Genomic DNA, 26,073 nt, shown 5'->3' on the forward strand with positions numbered 1-26,073 from the left:
AAATACCTGTAGTTTCCTAAACAGATTTCTGCATGAGTGCCTTGGTTGCACACCACTCACGATGTGTATAAGTTCTCTTCTGAGCAATAATTCCGTTAGACAAAAGTGCATGGAAATATCCGAAGTAAGCAGCTCTGTGGTTGATGCAATTATGCACAAGGCAAATGTTGCAGACTGTAGCCTCTTTTCTTTTGGACCAAATTCGTTTGCAGTGTGTGTGCACACCCGAGTCGACTTGCTTTATTTGTTGTCTGTTACATTGTATATTCGTATCCCCCGGTTCTTTATGTGCCGTATGAAACTGTACACAATGAGTTTATTTTTTATATTCAGAGAGAGTCCGTTCAGTTAAATGATTTCAGAATCTTATCAAATGTGTTTTCGCAGATTTTCCCAGTTGTTCCCTATTGATTTATTAACTAGAAGAGAAGTGAATAGGTGAATAGGGTGAAGTTGCTCACTGAAGTCGTGCAGTATGAGAGGTCATTTACAAATGTAGGAAATAGTAAGGGCCCCAGTATCGAGCCCATTCGGATAAAGTGGCGATTCCATTACTGTCAGTAGTTATTACCCTTTGTTTCCTACCTGTAAGGTAGGATTTAATCCATGTCCCCATTATTCCACTTAACCCATAGTAGTCTGCTTTATTTAGCAGAATTTCATGGTTGACACAGTCACATAGAATTTTAATTGCTGCTAATTTTCTGTTAAGAAATCCGAGAATTTGACTGATGAAAGAGAAAATAGCATCACCAATTGATAGGCCCTGCCTGAAACCAAACTGACTTTGACTGAGAATGTTATGGCTGTACAGGTGATTAACAAGTCCACTGTATACCAGTTTCACATGGACCTTTGAAAAAGTTGTGAGCTGGGATATTGGGTGGTAGTTTGTTACATCAGTTTTTTAACCTTTCTTGAAAAGTGGTTTCACATAGCATATTTTAATCTAAGTAAAACAATGCCTTGTTTTAGGGATTTATTAAAAATGTGATACAAGTCTGCATTTATACAGCCATGACAGTGTTTAAGTGTCTTTGTTGAAAGGGTTTCTTGACTTCATCTCTCTGTCTTATTATTCTCACTAATTGTTATGGGGACTATCTTCATCTGGCATTGTTAGCTTTATGCAGAAGGGCTATTTCATCACCCATTGAGCCTTCACAGCCAATTTTTTCAACAGCTGTTAAAATATGTTTATTGGTGATGTTAGCTATTTTTTTTACAATATTTCCATTTTACAATATTTCCACCCTGAATTAATTCTATGTCAATCATATACTCTACTTTTTTACCACTCTATCTTTTTGTAACTTACCAGATGGTTTTTGATTTGTTATTTGTGTTATCAATTTTAGATGTTACGTACATAGTTTTGGAGTTTTAAAATATTACAGTCCTTCTTTTTGATGGGATCTTAGGTAGCCTTAGGGAGTCATATAAATTTCTTTTTGTTCAACAGGAAATTCTGATCCCTCTAATAATCCAGGGTTTCCGTTTTCCGGCCTGAGGATTCTTTCTCAAGATTATGGTGAGGGAATAAACGTGCAAGATTTCATTGCCTGTGGAAAGGAAATTTGCTCTGTGCTGTGGCGTATGCTTAACAGCTCAATCCATGTCTCAATTCTTTTGGCCTGAAAGATATTCTACTTTCAATTACGGATTTTTCGATATTCGATTTCAGTCGAAGATCGAGTTTGATTTCAATGTATAGTATCTTTGTTGAATTCGAAGTTCTACTGCGCGTAGCAACGAGTTGGTGGGTTAAGAGTTGCCGGTGTTTGTGGATTTTATTTTTGTTGTTGGTGTGTGAAAAATGCAACCAAATGATCCAGAAAAATTTGATGGAATGTTGCTTGCTATGGCACAGCAACATGAAGGTGGTGTCCAAGAGGTACAGTCAAATGCAACGTGTGTGTATTATGTCACAGAATTTGTATTATTTTGCTTTAATTCTTTTTAGTTCCTAGTGTATGCATTCCAGATTTCAATGCTTTGGTGACTCTATGTACTTTAACAATTTAGCAAGGTACTAAGTATGTTACGGTTGTTGATTCTAGAAACATCGATCGTTCAGCTCAGGAATATGTTGTCAAGGCTGGATCTTTAACAGTTTCATGTGCAACTCTACCGGAATATTGTTTTTTCTATACTTCTCAATATTTTCGAAAATACTACAAACGCACTATTTGAAATTAGAACAGGAAACTATTGGATTCCTTGTCAGTAAGCATGTGGGAAATACTTATTGTCACCATGGTTGTCTGCTTTTCAGACGTAGTGTTTAGTGTTGGCAGGTGTTGTTCAGTTTACATGAACATCAAATAAGCAACATAAATGTGTGTGTGGAGTATTAGAAAATGTCATGCGTGAGACACTTAGGTGATGGAATTGCAAAATGTCTTTAGCAGGTATTTTGCCCGAATTATAGGCCTAGTGATAGTAATTTTTTTCTTCTCTTCTGCATATTATTTAACAATCTGAGTAGACCTATCTAAATTGGTTGAGCTAAAAACACTAGATAATAAAAATTTGCCCAAACCTTTGATAATAAGGTACAGGAATGTGAGGCGATAACTTTTGCAGATTAAGAAATTTATGCTTAGTATGTAAACATCTAGCTCGGTCAGATATGAATGCTGATATATATTTAAAACAGAAAACCCTTAGTATTTCATATTTCAAGTTCCTGACTCCGAAAGGCCATAGACATAAAGAAACAATGTTATGCTCTGCTCAACAGTTATTGTGCTAGTGGCCTACCTCTAGGATTGGTAAGAGTGATCTTGCTGTAGTGTAAATTGTATTCAAACACTGCACTGCTGTTCCAAAGGATTAATACGTCATACTTCTTTCAGCTACTGGACACCATCTTCAGTTTCCTAGCAAGGAAAACTGATTTCTTTACTGGTGGGGGTAAAGGAGCAGGAGAAAAAGTAAGTCTTAATTTAAAAGTATAGAGTAGTAAAACAAATTATAACACAATTTGCCTATGGTTAACTCCATGTCATACTATCCAAAAGTTCATCAAAGCACTGTTGGTTCAGATTGTTCCACTCCTCAACGATTCTGCGTAGATCCCTCAGAATGGTTGGTGGGTCACGTCGTCCATAAACAGCCTTTGTCAATCTATCCCAGGCATTTCCAATATGGATCATGTCTGGAGAACATGCTGGCCACTCTAGTCGAATGATGTCGTTATCCTGAACGAAGTCATTCACAAGATGTACGCAATGGGGGCGTGAATTGTTGTTCATGAAGACGAATGCCTCGCCAATATGCTGCCGATATGATTGCATTATTGGTCGGAGGATGGCATTCGCATATTGTACAGCTGTTTCAGTGCCTTCCGTGACCACCAGTGGTGTAAATCGGCACCACATAATGCCACCGCAAAACAGCAAGGAATCTCCACCTTGCTGCACTCGCTGGACAGTGTGGCTAAGGCATTCAGACTGACCAGGTTGCCTCCAAACACATCTCCAATGATTGTCTGGTTGGAGGCATAGGCAACTTTCATTGGTGAAGAGAATGTGATGCCAATCCTGAGTGGTCCATTTTGGATGTTATTGGTCCCATCTTTACTGCACTGCATCGTGTTATTGTTGCAAAGATGGACCTCACCATCGTCATCAGGAGTGAAGTTCCACATCATGCAGCCTATTGCGCGCAGTTTGAGTAGTAACACGACGTCCTGTAGCTGCATGAAAAGTGTTATTCAACATGGTGGCATTGCTGTCAGGGTTCCTGTTAGCCATAATCCATAGGTAGCAGTCATCCACTGCAGTAGTAGGCCTTGGGCAGCCTGAGCGATGTGTGTCATTGGCAGTTCCTGTCTCTTTGTATCTCCTTCATGTCCGAACAACATTGCTTAGGTTAACTCTGAGACACCTGAACACTTCCTTTGGGGTCAATCCATTTAAAATCACCCAATATGAATAAAATTTGTTGCTCAGCATTTTTTATTTTCTTCGTTTTTTATCATGAGTTCCCTATAGGCAGGCATTCACAAAACACTGTTTTAAAATTTTTTATAAGTCATAGTTTTTTTTCTGGCAGCAATTTTTACTATGGCGGTTGGGCAAATTTTAGTGGAAATCGACGTTTGCGTAAAGTTTATTTGCCAAGTTCTTTTAAAAGATATCAGAATAATTCAAAAACCAGTGTGCTCAGCATGAAATGAACTTCAGGCATAATTTTTTTTTAATTTTTCTATCATGCAAGAGAGTCACTCAAACTCTTTCTGTAAAGACTCTGAAAAAATTTATCAATCTTCACTTTTTAAGGCCTTCAATTTTCATGAAGGAAGAGAGACTCACTAATAATATGTTATCTCTGTGTTGTGTACTTACATAACTACCTGCAGTAAAAGTTGCAGTCCTGAGAATGCACTCCTGTTTTTTTCTAGAGCTTTTCAAAAATGGCCAAAACCCTTCTAACGTCAATTTTCGCAGGTCAATATCTAAAAAGGGACTGAATGAAAACAAGTGAAAATTTTACAGAATGTTCTTTATTCTCATGGGAATATCTCACAAAAAAAAAAAAAAAAAAAAAAAAATTATGACTGAGACTCAACTACATTGAGAGTAATAGGGCAGCAAATTTCAGTAAAAACGCTACCCCTCTACATGCTCGTGCAGTGCCAAGTTAACAAACAAGGGCTTGAAATTATTACAGTTGACATTGGTCAAATGATGTTTAAATCATTACGTACAATAAATGATCAAATATTTCTACTTTTAAATAACAATGGGCAGAGATAACAATTGGTAAGAGTTCTAATTCTTAAAATTAACGGTTCATTTTTTGTACTACACTTGCGTACAGTATACACATAATAATGTTTCTCCATGTATACAGATTTAAAACTTCATGTTGTAACTACTTGCCAGCTGCAATTTTCGTTAGGGAGTTAAACAAACACGATATTTCATTGCATAGTTTATCAGTTATGTTGTGTGTTCTACCAGACACTGTTGTGAGTTCTAGTGGAGTCAGCTTTCGTACTATTTTATTGGCTGACACCCAAGCAGTGTCATTTTTGGAATTGAAGTTTGATGATCATCAAAGTTGGAGCCTTTGGAAGTAACAAAACATCTTATTTGATTGTCACTTATGGGAACATATCTGTGATAGCTTCTTGTTCCTTTCAATGGTAAACAACAATCAAATCTCTGTCAGCTTTATTTTGATTTGTTCAATTTCAGTTGAAGAAACAAATATGTATCTAATTCTAGTAATATTCTGTTGACAGTATTTGAACAAATCGTGTGGAGTCAGTATCTGTTGTGTGTAAGGTCTTTGAAGGGAAGCTCGTGTAACTTCTCTTTTTGTTGTTCCACCTATCCCATAGCAAGAATTCTTTCCGTGTGATGAGGCAAAGAAACTCCACTCTGCTGGTAAACCAAAATCATTTTTGTGTTGGCAGGTATTAATGAAGTTTTTCTTATTCTTGTACTGGCTGCTTGCACCATCACTAAAGTAGATTATCTTTTCAACATTACGTATGATATTCTTAATTTCTCTAATGTGTTATGTTGAAATGCATACACAGTCTTGGTACTATGTTCTAGGTGGTCACTAATTACACAAATAGATTTGCAACACACATTGTCTTCTTTTTTAGAGTAGATGACAAACGGATGCAGTGTCGCTTGTGCATTAGTCCAGTGAAAACTTTAAATTTCATCCTGTACTGTAAATGTACAGTTTCTACAAAATCACCAGTCACTAAACAGTGGGTTTCTTTCAGGTTTTCTTTTGTTTCCTTAAAATATTGAGCTTGAGCTTTTGAGATAAAGTGATGGGATTTTAAAAGCATCAGCTTATCGACAAGACTGTAAAAATTCCTCACTGGGCATTACCTGTGTAATAAGCTGAACTCTATCAGTTTGTACCCATTGTTTGAAAACTACAGGCAAGATGTCAAGTTCATTTTTTAAGATATCAAGTAGGGTATCTGGTCCAGGACATCCTGCACATATGTCAAGAATACATACAATTTTCATTATCAATATCAATATCAATATCATAAAGCTATCAGGTCTGTATAATTTGCATTAAGCTTTGCTCCTTCCATCATAAGCTTTGTGTTCGATGATGCTTGCAAACACATACAGTATGAGTTCCTGATGAACCCGAAAGACACGCCACTTTGGTCGTAGAACACAAAACATAGAGCGGCCAATTTTGTTATCTGGGTATTTTTGTTTATAGAGGCTGTAGAGCTCATTCAGCGAGAGAAGAATTAACCTTTTCTGCTTCTGCACCTTAACATTGTCAACCACAGTTGAAACCCATTCCTTTTTACCAGGACACATGCGACTATTGTCATAATCCTCATAAAATTCTTTAACACTATTAACAACTGCTTCACTTATTTTGTTGGCACCTTGTCTTTTCGAAAGATGTGGTAAGATACCTTGATCCATAACTAGCTGCCTAGTTAACATCACCATGTATTCAGATGCACCAAATTCCTCGATTATTTTTTTCTTTGACCATGATCTTGGCAAGAGGCTAATTATCTTAATTTTGTCATCTTTACTGGAAACTTTGAATTTTTCTTTCATTTTGGTGAAAAGTATATCATACTCACTTTGTACATTTTCTGTACTATTTCCATTCTGAGCATCTAAGTCATTATGGAAAGATTCTTCCAATTTTCACTTGACAGCACTTGTAATTTTATCAGTTTTTCTTTAAGTTGATAGTCGCTGGTTTTTGTACTTGATGCAAAGGATCATCCTCAACCAATTCAAAAGACCCAGGAAGAAATTCAGGATCATTCTCAACACTAATTGCCACTTTTTCAGCTGGTTTATTTACAAATATTCTTGATGTGCAAGTTGGGCATAGAGCTTGTCCAGGAATTAGGTTAATATCCACTTTTTTTGGTTTAGGTGTTCAACTAGGATTTTACGCAAACCATTTTTAACTAGCTTTTTGTGAGTACCAAATGGGTCACAACACTTTTTACCAAAAATGTGGTTGTATTTGTCTAAATATTTATCTTTGTGATAATAACAAATATTAGAAGTTTCTTTCGAAATTCTTAATTTTAACAAACATTGTTCTTCAGCTGGCAAGTCACTCACTCATATTAATTCTTGATGCACTTTCTTCTTGTAGTGTTGTTTATGGCACTGTTCACTTATTAGTTCACTCACAAAACAACTCATTTCAATACTTTAAAAATCTACTATTCTTGAAAACAGTTGAAGATGGAAGACTTCAGATCTACACTAACAAAACTCTTATTCACTTGTTTATTGTCTTTGGTCCTGCAAAGAAAGTAATATGAAAAGTAACTCCAATAGAATTCACAAAGTGTCTGGTAGAACACACAACATAACTGATAAACTGTGCAATGAAATATCGTGTTTGTTTGACTCCCTAATGAAAATTGCAGCTGGCAAGTAGTTACAACATGAAGTTTTAAATCTGCATACATGGAGAAAGATTATTGTGTGTATACTGTACGCAATTGTAGTACAACAAATGTACTGTTAATTTTAAGAATTAGAACTCTTACCAATTGTTATCTCTGCCCATTGTTATTTAAAAGTAGAAATATTTGATCATTTATTGTATGTAATGATTTAAACATCATTTGACCAATGTCAACTGTAATTTCAAGCCCTTGTTTGTTAACTCGGCACTGCACGAGCATGTAGAGGGGTAGCGTTTTTACTGAAATTTGCTGCTCTATTATTCTCAATGTAGTTGAGTCTGTCAGAATTTTTTTGTGAGATATTCCCATGAGAATAAAGAACATTCTGTAAAATTTTCACTTGTTTTCATTCAGCCCCTATTTAGATATTGACCTGCGAAAATTGATGTTATTAGGGTTTTGGCCATTTTTGAAAAGCTCTAGAAAAACAGGAGTGCATTCTCAGGACTGCAACTTTTACTGCAGGTAGTAAGTACACAACACAGAGATAACATCTTCCTTCATGAAAATTGAAGGCCTTAAAAAGTGAAGGTTGATAAATTTTTTCCGAGTCCTTACAGAAAGAGTTTGAGTGACTCTCTTGCATGATAGAAAAAATTAAAAAAAGTTATGCCTGAAGTTCATTTCATGCTGAGCACACTGGTTTTTGAATTATTCTGATATCTTTTAAAATAACTTGGCAAATAAACTTTCCGCAAATGTCGATTTCCACTAAAATTTGCCCAACCGCCATTGTAAAAACAGCTGCCAGAAAAACTAGGACTTATAAAAATGTTTAAAACAGTGTTTTGTAATTGTCTGTCTATAGGGAAGTCATGAAATCAAGAAAATCAAAAGTGTTGAGCAACATCGCCTGGGTGATTTGTAATGGATTGACCCTTTGTTGAGAGCCCTTCTTGGCACAAAGTAACAATGCGGATGCAATCGAACCGCGCTATTGACTGTCTAGGCATGGTTGAACTACAGACAACATGATCCGTGTACCTCCTTGCTGGTGGAATGACTGGAACTAATCGGCTGTCTGACTCCCTCCATCTAAGAAGTGCATCTCATGTTTGGTTATTTACATCTTTGGGTGGGTTTAGTGACATGTCTGAACAGTCAAACAGACTGAGTCTGTGACACAATATCCACAGTCAGCGTCTATCTTCAGAAGTTCTGGGAACTTTTTTGTATGTATTAATGAAGCTATCACTATATTAATCAACTGAATACTATGGTTAGCAAATATATATATATGAGCAAAGCAATCTGCCTTATGGCCTACCATGTACCACGCTATACCAAACACTAAATAATGTCATGGAGACTACACCATATGTATAGGTCTATGGTTAGGGACACCAGTAGTCTCGTCAACTTCATGCACTGCCCACAGGCCTATCACCTAACATATTCTGCTATTAATCTAACTGTAGAAATTTTATTATTGACAGCAGATCTTCAACCAAAGCAGCACATAATGATAAGCTAGTAAACTTATCAGTCATATCCATGCAGCAAACACTAAACTCATCAAACCTAATAAAAATGCAAAAACATGAAAACATAACAACTCACTGAAATCAAAGCATACATTTTCAAATCCAGACTCAAATAAACACTCGTTACCACAGTGATAAATAATACTCGAATGAATCCAGTGCTGCATGTTAAACAACTCCACACATCAACGTCCACCACTATTGTGCACTACCAAATATAAAACCATGACCTCTACAAACTCGAACTAATGCAAAAACACCACACCGTAGTGATGTCACACTACCATTAAGCCACGAGTTAAAGCAAGTGGATGGAATCAGACACTTCCAATGACCTGACAGTAACATATTGTACGTAATGACTCTGCCCTTGATATAGGCCCTTGCCCAAATCATTTGCAAGACTTGCTTCGCTGACATAGTTATCTCACTTAGTGAAGTAGTGCAGTGATAAGATGCTTGACTCAAGTCCCCCTTTTAGCCATCCTGATTTAGGTTTTCTGTGGTTTTCCTAAATCATCCAAACCATGAATTTTACTTTTTTTCTGACCAAAAATTCCATAAAAGTTCCCACTGAAACAGTGTATTCTTGTAGTTGTCTGCACCACAGTTCAGAGCCTGTGATGACTGGTAAATCCCCCTACAACTAACTGAGTAAGTTAGCTCAAGTTAACATGAGGGCATACCACATTCAGTAGGATCTTGTCTAGTAAAGTGCTATTGTTTAAACCAATTTGTAGATTGATATTATAACTAGTTCGTTGATTATCTCACATATCTAAACCATAGCTTGTAGTATGTAAGGTAACTGTGTGTGTAAAGTGCTGAACTCATATTTTGGACGATCAGGTTTCAGTTATCCCTCTAGCCTTCCTGACATTGGTTTTTTTGCACTTCCCCAAATTATTTGTGTCCATAAATACGACCTTCTAAATGACTGCTGCTGATTCTTTTTGCTCCACTGAGATGGTATTCTGTTTGTAATGACTGTGAGGTTGCTAGGGCATCAAACTCAAATGCCTTATGTTAACATTGAATCCAGCTTTTTATCTGTTGCTTAAATTACATGATTCAGCTCCTTCATCTGGTTACTCTATTGTTTACTGTCAGGCCTCTTGCATATTTGTCTCAAGCTTCTTAGTGCACCTTATGAATCTGCCAGTATTTACCCTACAGTGTCACTCTTTATTGCGAAGTTGTTTACTTTAATTGTATGGTACTATGTGTTTAACAATTTGCATTTCCTAGATGACACCAGGAGTTCACTTAGGTAATGATGATACATATTGTAATGTGTCAAGTCATTTGTGAGCATTCATAGTATCCTCTGTATTCATAACCTCTGTTCAGTTATAAACAAAATACTGGAATAGTTAAGAAAGGTGTTTTAAAAATCTTGAATCTATGCTTTTGCATTACATTTTCTATCTAACCACCATTCTGATTTAAAAAATTTAATTAATGTACCTCCCAGTTTGTTGACAGATTCCTTGTACGTAACATTCTACCACATGGGTGGTCCCCCAGTCTGAGATAATGGGATTTGAATTCTGAGCATGGAGTTTTGGAATTCCAGGCGTGCATAACTTATGGCATGCTAAGTTCTTAGGTGTAACATGATGCAAAATGCTTTCACAGGTGTGTGAAAAGTTGTCAGACTGTTGAGATTTTAGAGATAAAAGTTTCACGTATGGTTTCGTCAGTTTTTGTTGCATTTCGTCAGTTTTTGTTGCTAACTACAAATAGAGATCCACTTTAACAATATCATCATCTTGAAAGTTCATTCTTCCATTCTTAAATATGACACCAATTCTCATCACATTCAGTCCATACTGGTATATTCACAAATAACACCAAAGTTCCAGGAGACAACTGTAGGAAAACTACAAAATATACAGAAAATACACATCAATGGATAAAGCATCTCTCCAAGTTTTGTATGCTGTATTATAGCTGTTCAGTACTGACACCATTCGTAAGCTGGCAAATGTCAATAAGTGTGTGCAGTTCCAAGTCCTTGTCATGAATTTTCTGGGAACGTGCCACAGCAACTATCTTTATAAATCTGTTCAGTGTGTTGTTTATCTGCAGGTGCAGACTAATTGGATATGACAATACTGAGTGGATGATTTCTCTACATCAAGAGCGTCAAATTCAAAAGTGGACATCGGGGAGACAAACAAGGTTCAAATTTAGGCTGGCCATAATACAAAGTGCAGATACAATTATAAGATTAGGCCTAATGTTTTCTTCCCGACACTTTCTTCCCGGCTACTCTCTTCCCTATTTTAAGAGAACTTATTCTCAGTAAGTACTTTAAAAACTGCCCGAAGGTTAATGCCTGAAATTTTAGATCTGGCAGGAGATTTTTTTCCTTTAATGATTGACAATAGCTGTCTAGATTGATAAGTACTTCCAAACAAGGAAATAATTCAAATGCAAATTTTCAAAAATTTCCTCCCCTTATAACTCCGCAAGCCATCTTAAGGGTGGGTGGGGTGGAGGTTACTTCTAGTACCACTAACTGACCCCTCCCCCCCATGAACAGCACATGGAAAGAATGATAGTCAGTAAGGCTCTTTATTGGCTTTAATTTCTCAAATTGTGGTCATCATGCGAGATGTATGTGGCTGAAAGTAATGTTGTCTGACTTTTCCCAGAAAGTTCTTTCTCGAAATTTTAGTAGTAAATCTCTCCGTGATGCACAATGCCTCTTGTAATGGTTGACAGTGGAGTTCATTGAGAATCTCAGTAATGCTCTCATGGCGACTAAACGATCCATTGACGAAACATGCCATCTTCGTTGGATCTTCTTTCTGTCCTCTTATCAGTCCTACCTGGTAAGGATCCCATATTGATGAACAGTACTCAATAATCGGCTGCAGAATAGCCTTCTAAGCCATTTCCTTCATTGATGAGTTATAGTTCCTATGAATCTGGCATCAGATTTTCCCATTTATTTTACATGGTCATTCCACTTATGGTTGCTTGGGCAGACAAATATGTATGGAATATAGGCATGCAATGTCATTAAATCAATCTTCAGATGTGGATCACACAGGGTCTCAATCTTATTTGATTGGGTACTAATTCCATATCTATTATACAAATGAAAAAGAACATGTAAAACTTTTTTCCAATGATTTAAAATCGGCAAATCTTGATTGAAACTCATTTCTGAGGCTCAAGATTTTTTCTGCATATATTTTTGTTTGATGTTGTTTCACATTAACAAGTTTTCTTTTCTTTTTTCTCCATGTTGGGAATTATATTAAATCTTTATTTTTCAACTGTTTTCCCCATAAAACATTGTCCACGATGATCTGATCTTTTCCTTAACGTTTCAGATTTTAGTTGTGTAAGTGTTTTCAACCACAAAGGGTAAAAATTGCAACCATATTTTCTCTAAAAAAACTGTATTATATCTTTATTTTAAGTTGTTAAGAACTGACATGTTCCCTCTTTTAAGTCTGAGAATTGTTTCAGAATAGCCAACATACTGCATTGTAATGTGGCATATGCAAATGATCGGAGTGAAATATCTGTTGCTGATTCGAAACTCAAGTATACGTTGCTTTTATGCACAATACTTCCTGATTTCTAGTCCAATGCTGATGACTCTTTGACTTGTGAATTTTGCTTCCTTTTTTGACAGTAATGAAACAAAACCATGATTTTTTTGTAGTCAATAAAGCAGTTCCACTGTAGCATCCTGTACATGTGTTTTGCATCGAAACTTATTAGAACAAATCTTCAGAATTATTAAATCTGTTACAAGCATGAAGAAGCATAACCAAATGACATACACCTCAAATGTCAGTAGCTCATACAGGCAATGGTAAAAGTTTTGAAACGAAGATTTTTTTAAATTGGATCTGAGTACTTTGTGTCAACCAAATCAGTAACTCTTTTTGTAACTGTGTTCCAAGACAAAGTGATTGCTTGACGAAGAGCCTTCACACTTCCTGGACAAACAGTTTCTGCAGTCTTTATTATGCATTCTCTCAGATGATCACCTTCAGTAAAAGGTTTAGAGTATTTAGTTATCAACTCGAACAAGCTGTAACTTATGTGCATTGCTACTTCACTGTCTTGTGTTCTTGGTTAAAACACGATTCTTCAGTCCCAACTCAAGCTCTTCAAATATTTCTTGTCTCATTAATCCTTCGTAATTGTTGTGTGTTGACCTGTGTTGTTATAATGATGACTAATAGTACACAATTTTGGAACACTAATAGCATAATTTTGGTACACTAATAGCAGGATTGCATATCAAGCCAGTTATTTTATTATTTACTTCACAGCAAAAGAACTCAAATTCCCACTTTAAAAAAAAGTTTTTATATTTGCCTGCAATTCTTCTTTAATGTTTTCTACCACTTGGTTTCAGTTGAAATGCTGAATACAAAACATTGAAATAAATGAATCTATGTTAAAGTCATTAAAACAATAAAACATTTTAGTAATAAATAATATTTTTATGTATATAAACATACCAGACACAGAATAATTACACAAATTTATAACTCTTTTCCAAAAGGAAAATAGAACTTATTTTCATCCACTAAACAAATTTATCTGTACAAGACTAAAATCTGTCAATGCAGCTGTTGCATGAAGAGGGATGAGAAGGGTGGGGAAAATGTTTCTCTTTCTTCTACATTGCTACAAACTCGGGCACCATGCACCATTAGCAGCTATAGCAGAAATGGTACATAGGTGCAACAAGCTTCGTGGAGGCGTATTATAAAGAAGTTCGTGTTCAAATGTGTTACATTTTTGTGGTAATAAAAATGACTAATGGACCAGGAAAAGCTTCATCAATTGTTTTATTAACACTGGACACCCATTCATTGAGCAGCTGCAACACAGCTGTTTTGCAAGGACCAATCCTATTCTGGGCAGCTACATGTCATGATGGGCAAAAGAAATGGTGAGGGAGAGGGCAGATTCATGTTGCAACATGCAGTTAAACATTAGTTAGTATTTACAGGTGTTTATGTAGCCAACAGTTGGATGTACTGATACCTCGATAGCGCTGGTGAGGTCTGTTGTCCTAAGTCACGGTGCCAGCTGTTGAGGTGCCATGTGGGTCGCCAGCCTTGAAAGATGGGCACAATCCGCCCAGGCCGTCTGAAGTTGTGTTGATTAGGCACCTTTGTGTGTATTCATTGCCCCATGTCGTGCTCTTTGGTGCAGTAGCCGACACAAGATGTCCCAGTGCCGAGCAGGAATGTCCCCATCACTCCCCAGGGTTTACAGTCCATCAGTTGGAAGACCCTCAGAGGGTGGAGGCTGTCTGGGCACCAGCTACCCATTTCAGTTAAGTTTCCTTCAAGTCCTGCAGGCCCCACACCACACGTATGGAGCACCTTGTGCCAGAACTCAATGCGTTAATCGGACAGGTAGCCATCCAGTCTTCTTCACCCAGCTATAGACACGGTTTCTCTGAAACTCAAAAAGTCTGTAGTTCTCTTATTTATGCCCTTATAGCCACACTTTTGACATAGTTCTGCTGGTGGGGTGGAGGGGAGCGGGTTCGCCATACTACTTGCCTGATAGCTTTTCTTAGTTCACTCTATGCTAAGCACAGGTTGTTAGGCCGTGTTATATTTGCAGTTGTGAGTTCCTCGGTCGGTAGCATGCAAGTGCTCTTGAGGTACAAAGTATTACTTCGCTTTTGGTCACAGTGTGTCGGTGCTTCAGCCGTGACCAGGGTAGCAACCATGTCTGCCTGGAATGTTTTGATATAAGGTCAACAATACTGCCCAGTGTCTTACTTGATTAACGTATATTATTGCCCGACCTCACCTCTACTGCATACCCACAGCTGAAATTAAACTTCAGAAACTTAAATTTTGTGTGCCAAACTTTTCAGGATGCAGCAGTTTTGGCGCTGCTGTTGGCACCAGTGGAAAACATCATGATGTCATAGTCTTTGAATATTACCAGCTTGTACCGATACGTGTTGAGCGACAAGATGATGATGATGATGATGATGATGATGATGATGATAGACTACTGACAAAAACTTTGATCAGGATTGATCTATTGTTGATTCATGAATGCGCAGCAGTGCACTCGTTAGGGTCTGTCAAATGGTAGTTACTTCTCAAAATGTTCACTTCTAGTTGGGTTTTGGCACCTGCGCTCAAGGTGACAGTATTTACATAGCATAATAGGTGATGGAGTCTGCAGAAATAAACTTAAAGGGCTGTGTGCAACCTGCAGGCTTCAAGTTTTGTGACCTTTGTCTGCATGTTCTGAGCTTAGTACAACAATAACACCGTGGCCTGTATACCTATATCCACTTACAAGTTTTTTTTGTAAGTCGTGTAATTTTTATGTAGTAGTCCTCTGTAACTTGAGGTTCCTTACATTTCAATGTGATTGGCAACAATTTTGTAATTTTGTACCTTTAAAAACTGTATTAAAGAACAAATTGCATATATGTCAGAACACTTGAGTTGCATAACACTTTTAAAGAGCTATTGTAGGCAAATGAACAGTAGTGTGATCTTCCAACTGCTGTAGCTCTGGGCTCATTGACCAACTGTGTGTGTCAGTGGTGACTTGTTTCTATACTGCTACATTTTTTTAAGTAAAAGTGGAGATGATAATTCAGATAGTCCTTGTAAGTATAACTGTGAATTATTTGACGTTTTATAAGATTTTATAGGGTGCAGAGCTCTTAGGAACAAATTTTGAATTTTGTTGGTTGACTGCACCTTGTCTGTGTGTGTTAGTAAATGATTGAGTTGTGTGTTAGAAAAGAAATACCTAAGCTAGGTACTTGAGAAAAGAGGGATTGGAAACACATTTTGACTCTGTGAGAAAGGATAAATAGAGTAATAGTCACTTCAAGTTTGTGATAAAGCCCTGCTTGAGAAAGACTATCAATAAACATAATTCTTACTTCATTGTGAATTTAAAGGATAAATGTAAATCAGGAAACACTTGCTATCTCCAGGAAACCATACGCTAAGTCACAAAATAAGATATTTTGGGATGTGTTGTAAACACAGGCTGGGTGAGCAATGTTGGTTTTTAGTCTTGTTTATCTGTTTATTAACCACACAGTGTCAGCTATGTGGTGAGTTATTCCGTCCATTACTTATATTGTATCCTGTATTTTCCATTTAAATGCATTGAAAAGAAGTATTTTGAAGCACATGATACATTAACTTGAAGGGTGACTTCATTTTTTGTGTAGTTGGTAATGGAAAAGTTCAAGAAATATGAAAAGGTGGCATTAGACATGGAAGCACAGAAAGCTGAGGAACGAGAAGCCAGTGAGAAACGACGCCGTGAAAAAGCAGAAGCACAGAGAAAGAAGGAACAGGAACTACAGAAGCAACAACAGGCTGAAGAAGCAGCGTCCATTACTGAACTTACTGAAGAAGAGGCCAAGAAATTGCAGGATGAAATCGATCAGGTTAGTATATGCATTGAGACAGTTTGATAGATTAATTGTGCAGTTTCATTATGAAAGCATTTTTTATTTATTTTAGTTTCATGTGCTGTATTTGTTTGCATAATCTCGTTTCGTCACTACAGCCTTCAACTTTTATAGAAATGTAAAGATATTGCTGGTCGTGCCAGCATTTAGAACTTCTTTTATAAAAGAGAGTTGGAGTTTAAGCTTCTGTGCTCACCAGTGGACAAGAATTGGACTGTAAATGTGATTAAAAATTCTATCATCTGTTTCCTAATGATTGACTCCTAGCTTCAGGCTCCTCTCGCATGATAATGTTGATGCATAGCACCTCACTGTCTACTTTTATTTCACATGTGAATATTAAAAGTTGTGTTATAGCTTGTCCCAGTGTTATTTTGCGTAGAGGTGTTTTTGAAGAGTCACAAAGGCCAGACTGCAGTTTCCTCAAAAACATTGTGTATAGTTTATAGCTACAACTCTTCTCTATTTACCGGCAGATTTTCATTGTTTTCTGGTTAGTCGTTTCTGCAGAATAATGCCAATGCAAGACCATATGATGAAGCTTGCTGTTGTAGCTGTTGATGCAGAAAAATTGCAAATTTAAAGCCTGAAAATTTGCTGGTTATGTCACATATCTTTACTAATGTATAATTCTCACATTTTTTGGTTAAGAGTTTGTATTTGCATTAGTAGCTGTGGTTGAACAGAGAAGTTATACCAGTGCACTGCCACTGTCGTAATGCAGATTAAGTGCGTATTCCATCAGCGAAGAGTGGCGACATACTGCTTGTGTGCCGGTGTAGCTTTGTCTTGTTAGTGGATATTACTTGTGAAGAACAGCAGTCAGGCTTTCAAGAAGCAGGAAAATGGAAATTGGATGTATACTAGCAGTTGTCAATAAATGAGTAATGAAATTTGTAACGGTAAGTAAAAATTTGAACTGGTATGTGCATCTTTTAGCTGGAATAAATTTTACAAGACAGAAAAGAATGAAATGGAAAGAACCTATTGTTATCGCTTTCTGCACTGTGTGAGGTCTCACTGTTGCTGTAGTGATCTATTTGAATCAGCATTGTTTCTATTAGCACGTCAAGTCAACAAACTCTTTATGCTAATCAGTATTTGAGTCTGCACATGAGCTATCAAATTTCTCCATACACTTTGCAGAGTTGAGATGTATACGCTCACTTATGTCTGGTTCTTTGTCATTAACTTTTTGTGATAGTTCCAAATACATAGAATAGTATTGAATTTGCAATGTACCACACACAACCTCATAAGTTTAAATTCATTGTCCACTGAGCACAATACTCTGCAAAAAGAATTATAACAACATTAAGTGCAGTTTCATGTTCAAGCAAAACCTGCTTTAGTAAAGCCCTTGTAAGATGTGACATTAGATAGAAACTCTGCATCTCTGATCATTAAACTTTGGCCCTCAGTTTGCATGTGGCACAAATCAAGTGTTTGTGCAGCTCGCAGCCGTATTTTTTAAAAATATTTTTGTACATGTAATAATGCACAGCCAAATCCAAAAACATGAACTGATGTTAAGAACTTCTTGAGAGTGTAATTTCCCTGCTCAGTAATAAACAAAAATACTTAGAGAGACAGTAGTATTTTAAGATATGCTAATTTTAATTGATGTTGATAAATTTCGTCACTGATCTCAGGGGCGTAGCGGGTAAGTACTGTGGGTTAAAGGTTGTGTGAAAGTGAATCTTTCATTGTCCGTCTTCCAGTACTGCAAACTCCCCAGTGTGCATGACCCATACTGATCAGTTATGTTATAAATTTCAAATGGAAGTAACATGGATTCTTGAATGCATGTTATAGAGATGGTCATCTTCAAATGTGATACACAGATGGTCATTCTGTAATGTTACAAACTTTCAGGGATGATGGAGAAGGGTAAATGTATCAATGTGAGGTAAGGTATTGTGCAGCAGAAAGGACAGAGTCGAAACTTCCAAGCAAAAATTGTTCTGATACTTCTGATTGTGGAATACATCTACTGGTACTGTTTTAGCGAAGATTGTAGGGTAGGCAACTTACAGAGGTGGTAGTATGGATCAGAATATGAAAAAAGTGTAGTAAACATGAGTTCTAAAATGCAAATCTTAAGAACTATGAACACTTGTTCATCTTTGATACTGTGAAACACATCTCTTCCACTGCAAGTTCTTTGGTTTCTGTATTTTTGGTGGAGGTAGTATGGGTCAAAGCAAGAAAAAAGTCCAGCAATTATGATCACTAAAGTGCTTACCTTAAGAGCTATGAGCACCTCTTCTGTAGAAGAGGCTTGTTTCACTGTAGCAAAGATGAACAAGAGTTCATAGGTCTTAAGGTATTCATGTGAGAACACATGTTTACTATACATTTTTATCTTGTTTTGGTCTACCCTGAAAGTTGCCTACCCTGCGATCTTTGTAACAGCAGCAGCGGTTCAAGTATTTCACTGTCAGAGGTATCTGAATGATTTTTGCGTAAAACTTTTGACTTCCTTGTTTCCGGACTAGGGTCAGTTACCTTAAATTGATACATTTACACTAATTCATCCTTGAAAGTTTGTAATATTATCATGGAATCACCTTGCTTTTGTAGCAAGGAATATGAAATTAAATTAAGGCTACTGTAGTACAAGTTAATGGATAGAATAAAAATCAGTCAAAACATTTGTGATCATCTCTCATATTGCATAATCTGTTTAAATATAAGTACTTTTGTTGATAGTTTAATCATTTGCACACACATACTATACAGCGCCACTTGACCAGGCCATTATAGTGTCACAACTTCAGAGTCACTGTGTTTGGCTGGAATCTGAAACAGAACAGTGGACATGAAGTGTTCTGAATGGTGTTGACGATAAGCACTAGGGGTCTAGCGGCGAATGTACTTGCCCTTACTTGAGCTACACTATTGGATGTCTGGAAGCAATATTTACAGAGGATGTAGTATGCATTAAGGGAAGGAAAAAGGTCCTATAAACACTGAACATAAATCTCAAATCTTCGGAGTTATGTCCTGCATGTGGACGAGGAACCTATCTTGCACACCAAGCACTTTAGGCACAAGACAAATGAGGAAACAGCATACGTACTAGACGTATATGCAGCACAATGTGTTTGCAATGGTATCAACCATGCACCCAACCAAGGAACACTTACAGTATTCAGCAGCATACTACGGTATGTAATGTATTCGTCAAGTATGTTACTTTTATCTAGTGTACCCATAGTGTTCATACAGCACACTGTTTGTTGTGACACAGCAGTACATTACTGTAATTTATTTCCGTGTCTGTCACTGGTTGTACAGCTCTCGATGGAGGCCTACTATTCAACACAAGAGATGGGAGGTACGGTCTTCTGCCATGAAGAAGCAGATGGAAGGAGCCAACGGTCTTTTAACCTCTGCCACCAAATATCCACAATGCCATACACCATCTGTAAAGATGTTTAGTACCCTTTTCCATTGACTTTGCACCATGAACATGGGATCATGGCAGACCTCAAACAACTTGCACTGAGTATTAGAACATAGGATGGACAACTCTGGAACAAGTGTCTGGAGGATAGCTACAGCAGAAGGTATTGCTAAGTCTGTTGTCTGGATGGTCTTCCATGAACAATCACTCTATCCCTACCATATGCAACGAGTCCAAGCATTCAGGCATCACAGGGACAGCTTTTTAGGTCCCTAGGTTCTACATAACAAATTTAATGGTTCTAAGTATCATCATTTCCCTCAGAACCATCTAACTGTTTTGCCATTGCATGAAGACTGCGAATGTACATGCATGATGTGGCATAGGCCCCTTGTCAACCTTGCATGAGGCATCACCTAGCATGAGTCTTTCAGGAGTGATGGGTTGGTTGGGGATGGCCAGTACCATGGCCTGCCCATTCTTCTGACTTTAACTCTGCAGATTTTTTGCTTTGGGGACTTGTAAAGACCTTGTTGTATGTGATCCCCATAAGTGGTGTGTATATGCTTCAATACCTGCAACACCATCCAGCAACAACCAAGGATGTTCCAATGAATGCCAGATTCCATGAGACATAGGGTGGAAGGCTGAGTTGCAACAGATGATTGTCACATTGAGCACAAGTTGTGAAGTGTAGCACAGAGACATGGGGGTCATTGACAGTAGTGATGTAAACCGTAACTCCTAAGATATAAGGTTTACAACCAGAGTTTATAGGGACCTTTTTTGTTCCCCTGTTGCACACTACATCATGTGTAAAGACTGTAACATTCCTTCCAGGAACACTGTATAGGCATAAGGTGTGCATATTGTTTTTCATTTGTACTGGGTGATCAAAAAGTCAGTATAAATTTGAAAACTTAATAAACCACAGAACAAAGTAGTTGGAGAGGTAAAAATTGACACACATGCTTGGAATGACATGGGGTTTTATTAGAACAAATTAAAAAAAAAAGTTCACAAAATGTCCGACAGATGGCGGTGGACAGCAAAACATGTGACTGCGCATGACAATCGTGTATAAAAGGAGCTGTAATGAAGAGAGAATCATGAAAAGGCGATTTTAGTGAAGCTGTATTATCAGAATGGGGAATGTGCTAGTTGAGCGTTACTATCCTATCGCCATAGGAAGGGGATTCGAACGCGTAAAGGTCCATTGACAAATGCAGCTGTGGCGAGAATGATTTTGAAGTTCGAAGCCATGGGTTGTTTAGACTGTAGTGGCCGACCGAGCACAAGGTGTAATGCTGCTGAGACAGTTCAGGAAGAAATGGAGACTGTAGTGGGTTCGTCTATGCATGGGGAAGTCAGCTCTCGTGCAGTCGCATGTCGCACCGGCATTCCATACACTACTGTTTGGTTGGCACTTAGGCGTACCCTCCGATGCTATCCATGCAAAATCCATCCGCATCATGAACTGTTACCTGGCGATTTAGTAAAGCGGAGGGCATTTGCGGTGTGGGCGTTTGAAAAGATGGCGGAAGATGACGATTGGTTGAGTAATGTGTTGTGGACTGACAAAGCTCATTTCACGCTCCGAGGGTCTGTCAGCGCCTACAACTGCAGAATTTGGGCTACCGAAAGTCCTAGAACTCTCGTGGAAACTCCATTGCGCGATGAGAAAGTCACGGTATGGGTTGGATTTACCACATCTACCGTTATCGGGCCTTTTTTCTTAGAGGAAATGCGTAATTCTGGTTTTGTAACTGCTACCGTGTTGGGTGAGAGGTACGCCGATATGTTACAGAATCGCATCATCCCCAGCCTGGCTGATAAACACCTGCTGGAACGTACGATGAGTATGCAGGATGGCGCTCCACCCCATATTCCTGGACTCGTGAAAGATCTCTTGCGCACCTCGTTTGATGATGATCGTGTGCTCAGCCGCCACTTTCGTCATGCTTGGTCTCCCAGGTCCCCAGACCTCAGTCCGTGCGATTATTGGCTTTGGGGTTACCTGAAGTCGCAAGTGTATCGTGATCGACCGACATCTCTAGGATTGCTGAAAGACAACATCCGACGCCCATGCCTCACCATAAATCCGGACATGCTTTACAGTCCTGTTCACAACATTAATCCTCTACTACAGCTATTGTTGAGGAATGATGGTGGTCATATTGAGCATTTCCTGTAAAGAACATCATCTTTGCTTTGTCTTACTTTGTTATGCTAATTATTGCTATTCTGATCAGATGAAGTGCCATCTGTCGGACATTTTTTGAACTTTTGTATTTTTTTGGTTCTAATAAAACTCCATGTCATTCCAAGCATGTGTGTCAATTTGTACCTCTCTATTTACATTATTTTGTGATTTATTCAGTTTTCAAATTTATACTGACTTTTTGATTACCCGGTATATCACATATTAACTGTCTCGTGAAGATCGATTTATTCATTGATACTGAGCTTTTGTAATTTTGACTGGTAAGAACCGATACTCTAACAAAGGATATTACTGTATCCCGCTACTGCAGAATAATACTTCAACAATAAAACATCGAGAGAGAAGAACGAAAATAACTTAAATCGCAAATGAAATGGGCTGTATACGACGACACACAGTGCTCATGCAATCTGCCAATATCAAAATGTGTCAAAGGCTTTAGGAAGACTATGCAATACTTCATAAAAACAAACTGCCTCCGATGAGCATGAAGTCACAACTGCTTACATTAGATTTGTTTTAGAGTTATGAGCGGGCTCGTGCGCATGCGCAGTTGAGGCTGTGCAAGCAGTCGCAGCAAGCAGCTAGATGCTACCGGGAATTGGGGGTGCCAAATTCATATTCTTGAGAAAAAGAGCTTGTTTCACAAAGCGCCTAGCATCCAGCGCACGTTTGTCTATTATTCATATGATTTTGAAATGCTTTCCAGTTGGTTTTTGAACACATTTTAAGTTGATTTCTGAATGAATCATAAGTTGATTTTTGGATGCGTGATGTCTGTCAGGAGACTCCTTCTTGCATCTAGAAATAAACTTTCCGCAGCCAAAAGGGGACGGGGCTATACGAGCTGAGCGGAGTAAAGCCGAACGGATGAATGCCAATCGCTATCTGATTATGTGGTTGATTGGGTTTGCGAATGATGGCTCTGAGCACTATGAGACTTGACATCCGAGGTCATCAGTCCCGTAGAACTTAGAACTACTTAAACCTAACTAACCTAAGGACATCACACACATCCATGCCCGAGGCAGTATTCGAACCTGTGACCATAGCAGCAGCTTGGTTCCGAACTGAAGTGCCTAGAACCGCTCGGGCATTGCGAATGATCAGCGTTGTTATAATTACTAGTGAAATCTCTATATTCAGACTACCAGAATGGAAATAAACGACTGACAGGAATAACAGGTGAGAAAGATCAGGAAAATGAATTTTTGTCATAAAATTTTTGGCTAGATCGCTACACTAATAAGGGCCAGTTGTGAAGTCCCCGGCTATCAGCCGCTTAAGTTCTATTTAGGAAGTAATGCGGAAAACGTGTTGTACGAACATGTAATAGCGCCTAACGGGAAAATGATCGTGGGATAACTAAACCTCTGATTCTGGCATGGTTAGTGAAGTTAATCGGCGAACAAATTTTGACAATGGCAGGAATAGCTACAGAATTGGTGACGACAAGATTGTTTGTTAGAACGAGGAAGGAGAGGAAACGGGGACATCACACAATGTGCCAAAACAGTTTCGTTTATTTGGTGTGTGTAACAAAATTGCTGCAATATTAGAAAGGCCTATTTTATCTAGCGGACAGTAACAAGAGACGTAATCAGATTGAGAAACCACACCAGTCTTGGGTATTATTTGCGTTGGCAGCTTTTTCAGTATTAAATAACATTTCGATTTTTCATGTAGCAAAACGTTTGACGAACTTTGATGAGGTAATAGATTCTTTCACAGAAAGGAAAGCACGCCATGTAAAGCTGTAGCAAGATTGGAGAGGGAAAAAAAGAAAGAAATAAAACGCTAGGAGCTAAGGATTGAAGAAATGTGATTCCTTGCTTATCTCTTGTCTTTATTGGTTTTATGTGTCTTATATTTAATTTTATATCACACAAAACAGCAAGTTATTAGCTAATAGGCAATAAAGAGTGCAAATATTCTGAAGAGTTCTTGTTCTCCCGATTACAAATAATCCCATCCGCTATTAATTTAGAGATTTTTTTAAAGAGAGGCAGGCTGTCAAACCGGCCGACTGGGAGCAGGAGAGGCACCACAGGACATTTTAATTTCCACTGTCCTGAATATAGTTTGATGGCATCCATTACAAAATATACATGTTTCAATTCCACAGAGCGAAGTACAGTGACGTGCAGTAGAAGAATGCTTTATGAAAAGGCGTGGCACTGCACTTTGGCACACTTAAGACCAAATAATGTCTTAACATTTCCTCGAACACATGTGTTTTATGTTTCAGAAAGATATGCGCTACAAGATGAACATATTTTTGAAAATTCAATTTTTTTAATATTGACACGGTTCGCGTCTAGTAGATCCGGGGCTGATGCGCAGAGCAGTCTGAGTTATAGTGGGTAGTCTCCACGTGACCCGTGTTTACCTTTAGTGATTTTGCTGTTTCCCCCTAGTTTACTCTCATGTTAAATGAAAACAAAACGGATATCTTTGGCCGGGAGCTATCAAGTGAAGTAAAATGCTTTCACATAATTACAGAATGCTAAAATATGTCATTAGTTTCAGATTTTATTTGTTTCCGCTTTTCTGACAGTCGAGCTTGCGGAACAGTGAAGTTATTTTTGTCTGTCTGCTAAAGAACTTTGACTTTTATAAACTTTTACTGCAGAGGCAGTCAATGTATTTGAAATGAAATGTGTAATTCCACAGTACTGGCTAGTTTCAATTGTTCGCTGCATTTCAAGTGCACGTTATCATCTTCTACCACATATGGCATTTTGCCATAATAAAGAACCAAACATCATATACAGTACTACTGCTCAGAGAAAATTTACGTCCCGAAAACCACGCTGAAAAGGTCGAGGTCTACTTCATTGGGAATCTGAAAATTCTGATGTTTTTGGAGTATCCTCTGAAGTCTTGTTTCTTTTATGACAATGTATGATCTTTTAATATTTTACACGTACGTATATACGGGCTTCCTAAGTCATGATAGCTGCGCAAGACGGTGTCGCCTGTTATCTGCGCTCTCTGGCAAATGCCGAAACAAAACTATTTCTAACAGGTCGCGGGAAAATATTGCGAATGGTGTTTTGAAAAGAGTTACTTTTAAAGTAAATATTCTGTTACGTATGTTGAACTATGTGCGAGAATGTACCATGAATTTATTAAATCACAGAGCGTTTGACTCTCATTTAAAAATCAACTCTTCGATGACGAGCCATGTAGAAGAATTTCTAACCCTGAAGATCAGACATTTATGTCATTATTAAAAATTTTACTGGCACGTTTGTGTGATATAGCTCAAGTGTAACACGCGCAAAAAAGATAAACATTATATGCGAAAGCTTAGCTTCTCATGCAGCTTATTAACCTCCTAAACCAATATTATATGTGAAAGCTTTGCTTTTATTGTAACAACACTATGTATATTAATTTAAACTATTAACTTTCCCTGTTTGTGTGTTTGTGCCACTTAACAGTGATGTTGCTGTTGGCTGACTACATCACGTGCTCTATGCTCTGAATATCCGCTGCCATCGGCTGGCGAGATCACGTGACATGAGCTATGACTGGCTTACAGATGCACATCGCTATTTCAATTTCAATTATTTGGAAAGTAACATGCGGTGTTTGGTAGAATTCCAATGTATATTTTCGTAATACGAAAATACCCAGCGTACAGGGTGCTGCACATCAAAGATATTTCCAAAACGTGTCTTTTTCCCTGAGATTCGTTTTCTAAAGTGTCAGGAAATTCTACGATTGATAAGGGAAAATACATTGTCACTTAACATGGAAAACGCGTGTTTTCACCCAGGAGAAATTGTATTTTTAACCGGGAAAAATCCAGGAATTTTTTTTCCTTGTCCGCGTATACTCCCTGAAAAGGAAACATGGATTGTCCCTTCGAAACCATTCATTTGGGGATTGAAGAGAATTTCGCAATGGATTCTGCTTCAAGGAAAGAAAGCACAAGACGGCTAAAAATCTGAGCTTAACACGTAACAATGAAAGGCAGCCCCTGCATACTCTCCCAACATTAAAAATAAAAAACATTGATGAGAGAAGAGAGTGCTA

General features: G+C 37.8%; 1 protein-coding gene across 2 annotated transcripts in view; it reads left to right on the forward strand.

Annotated features, from left to right (window-relative positions):
• Positions 1 to 1,719: 1,719 nt before the first annotated feature.
• The window catches only part of LOC126100886 (nuclear migration protein nudC), a 49,321-nt gene continuing 24,967 nt past the window's right edge, over positions 1,720 to 26,073 (forward strand). Inside the window, exons 1-3 of one of the 2 annotated variants that reach the window (XM_049911555.1) lie at positions 1,720 to 1,894; positions 2,859 to 2,936; positions 16,151 to 16,372. In XM_049911555.1, coding sequence (XP_049767512.1) covers positions 1,817 to 1,894; positions 2,859 to 2,936; positions 16,151 to 16,372 — 378 coding nt within the window. In that variant the 5' untranslated portion in view covers positions 1,720 to 1,816. Of the gene's footprint in view, positions 1,914 to 2,858; positions 2,937 to 16,150; positions 16,373 to 26,073 lie in introns of both variants that reach the window. The other variant, XM_049911554.1, reaches the window with a different exon arrangement.

The sequence above is a fragment of the Schistocerca cancellata genome, chromosome 9 (assembly GCF_023864275.1).
Source record: "Schistocerca cancellata isolate TAMUIC-IGC-003103 chromosome 9, iqSchCanc2.1, whole genome shotgun sequence".
Lineage (NCBI taxonomy): Eukaryota > Metazoa > Arthropoda > Insecta > Orthoptera > Acrididae > Schistocerca > Schistocerca cancellata.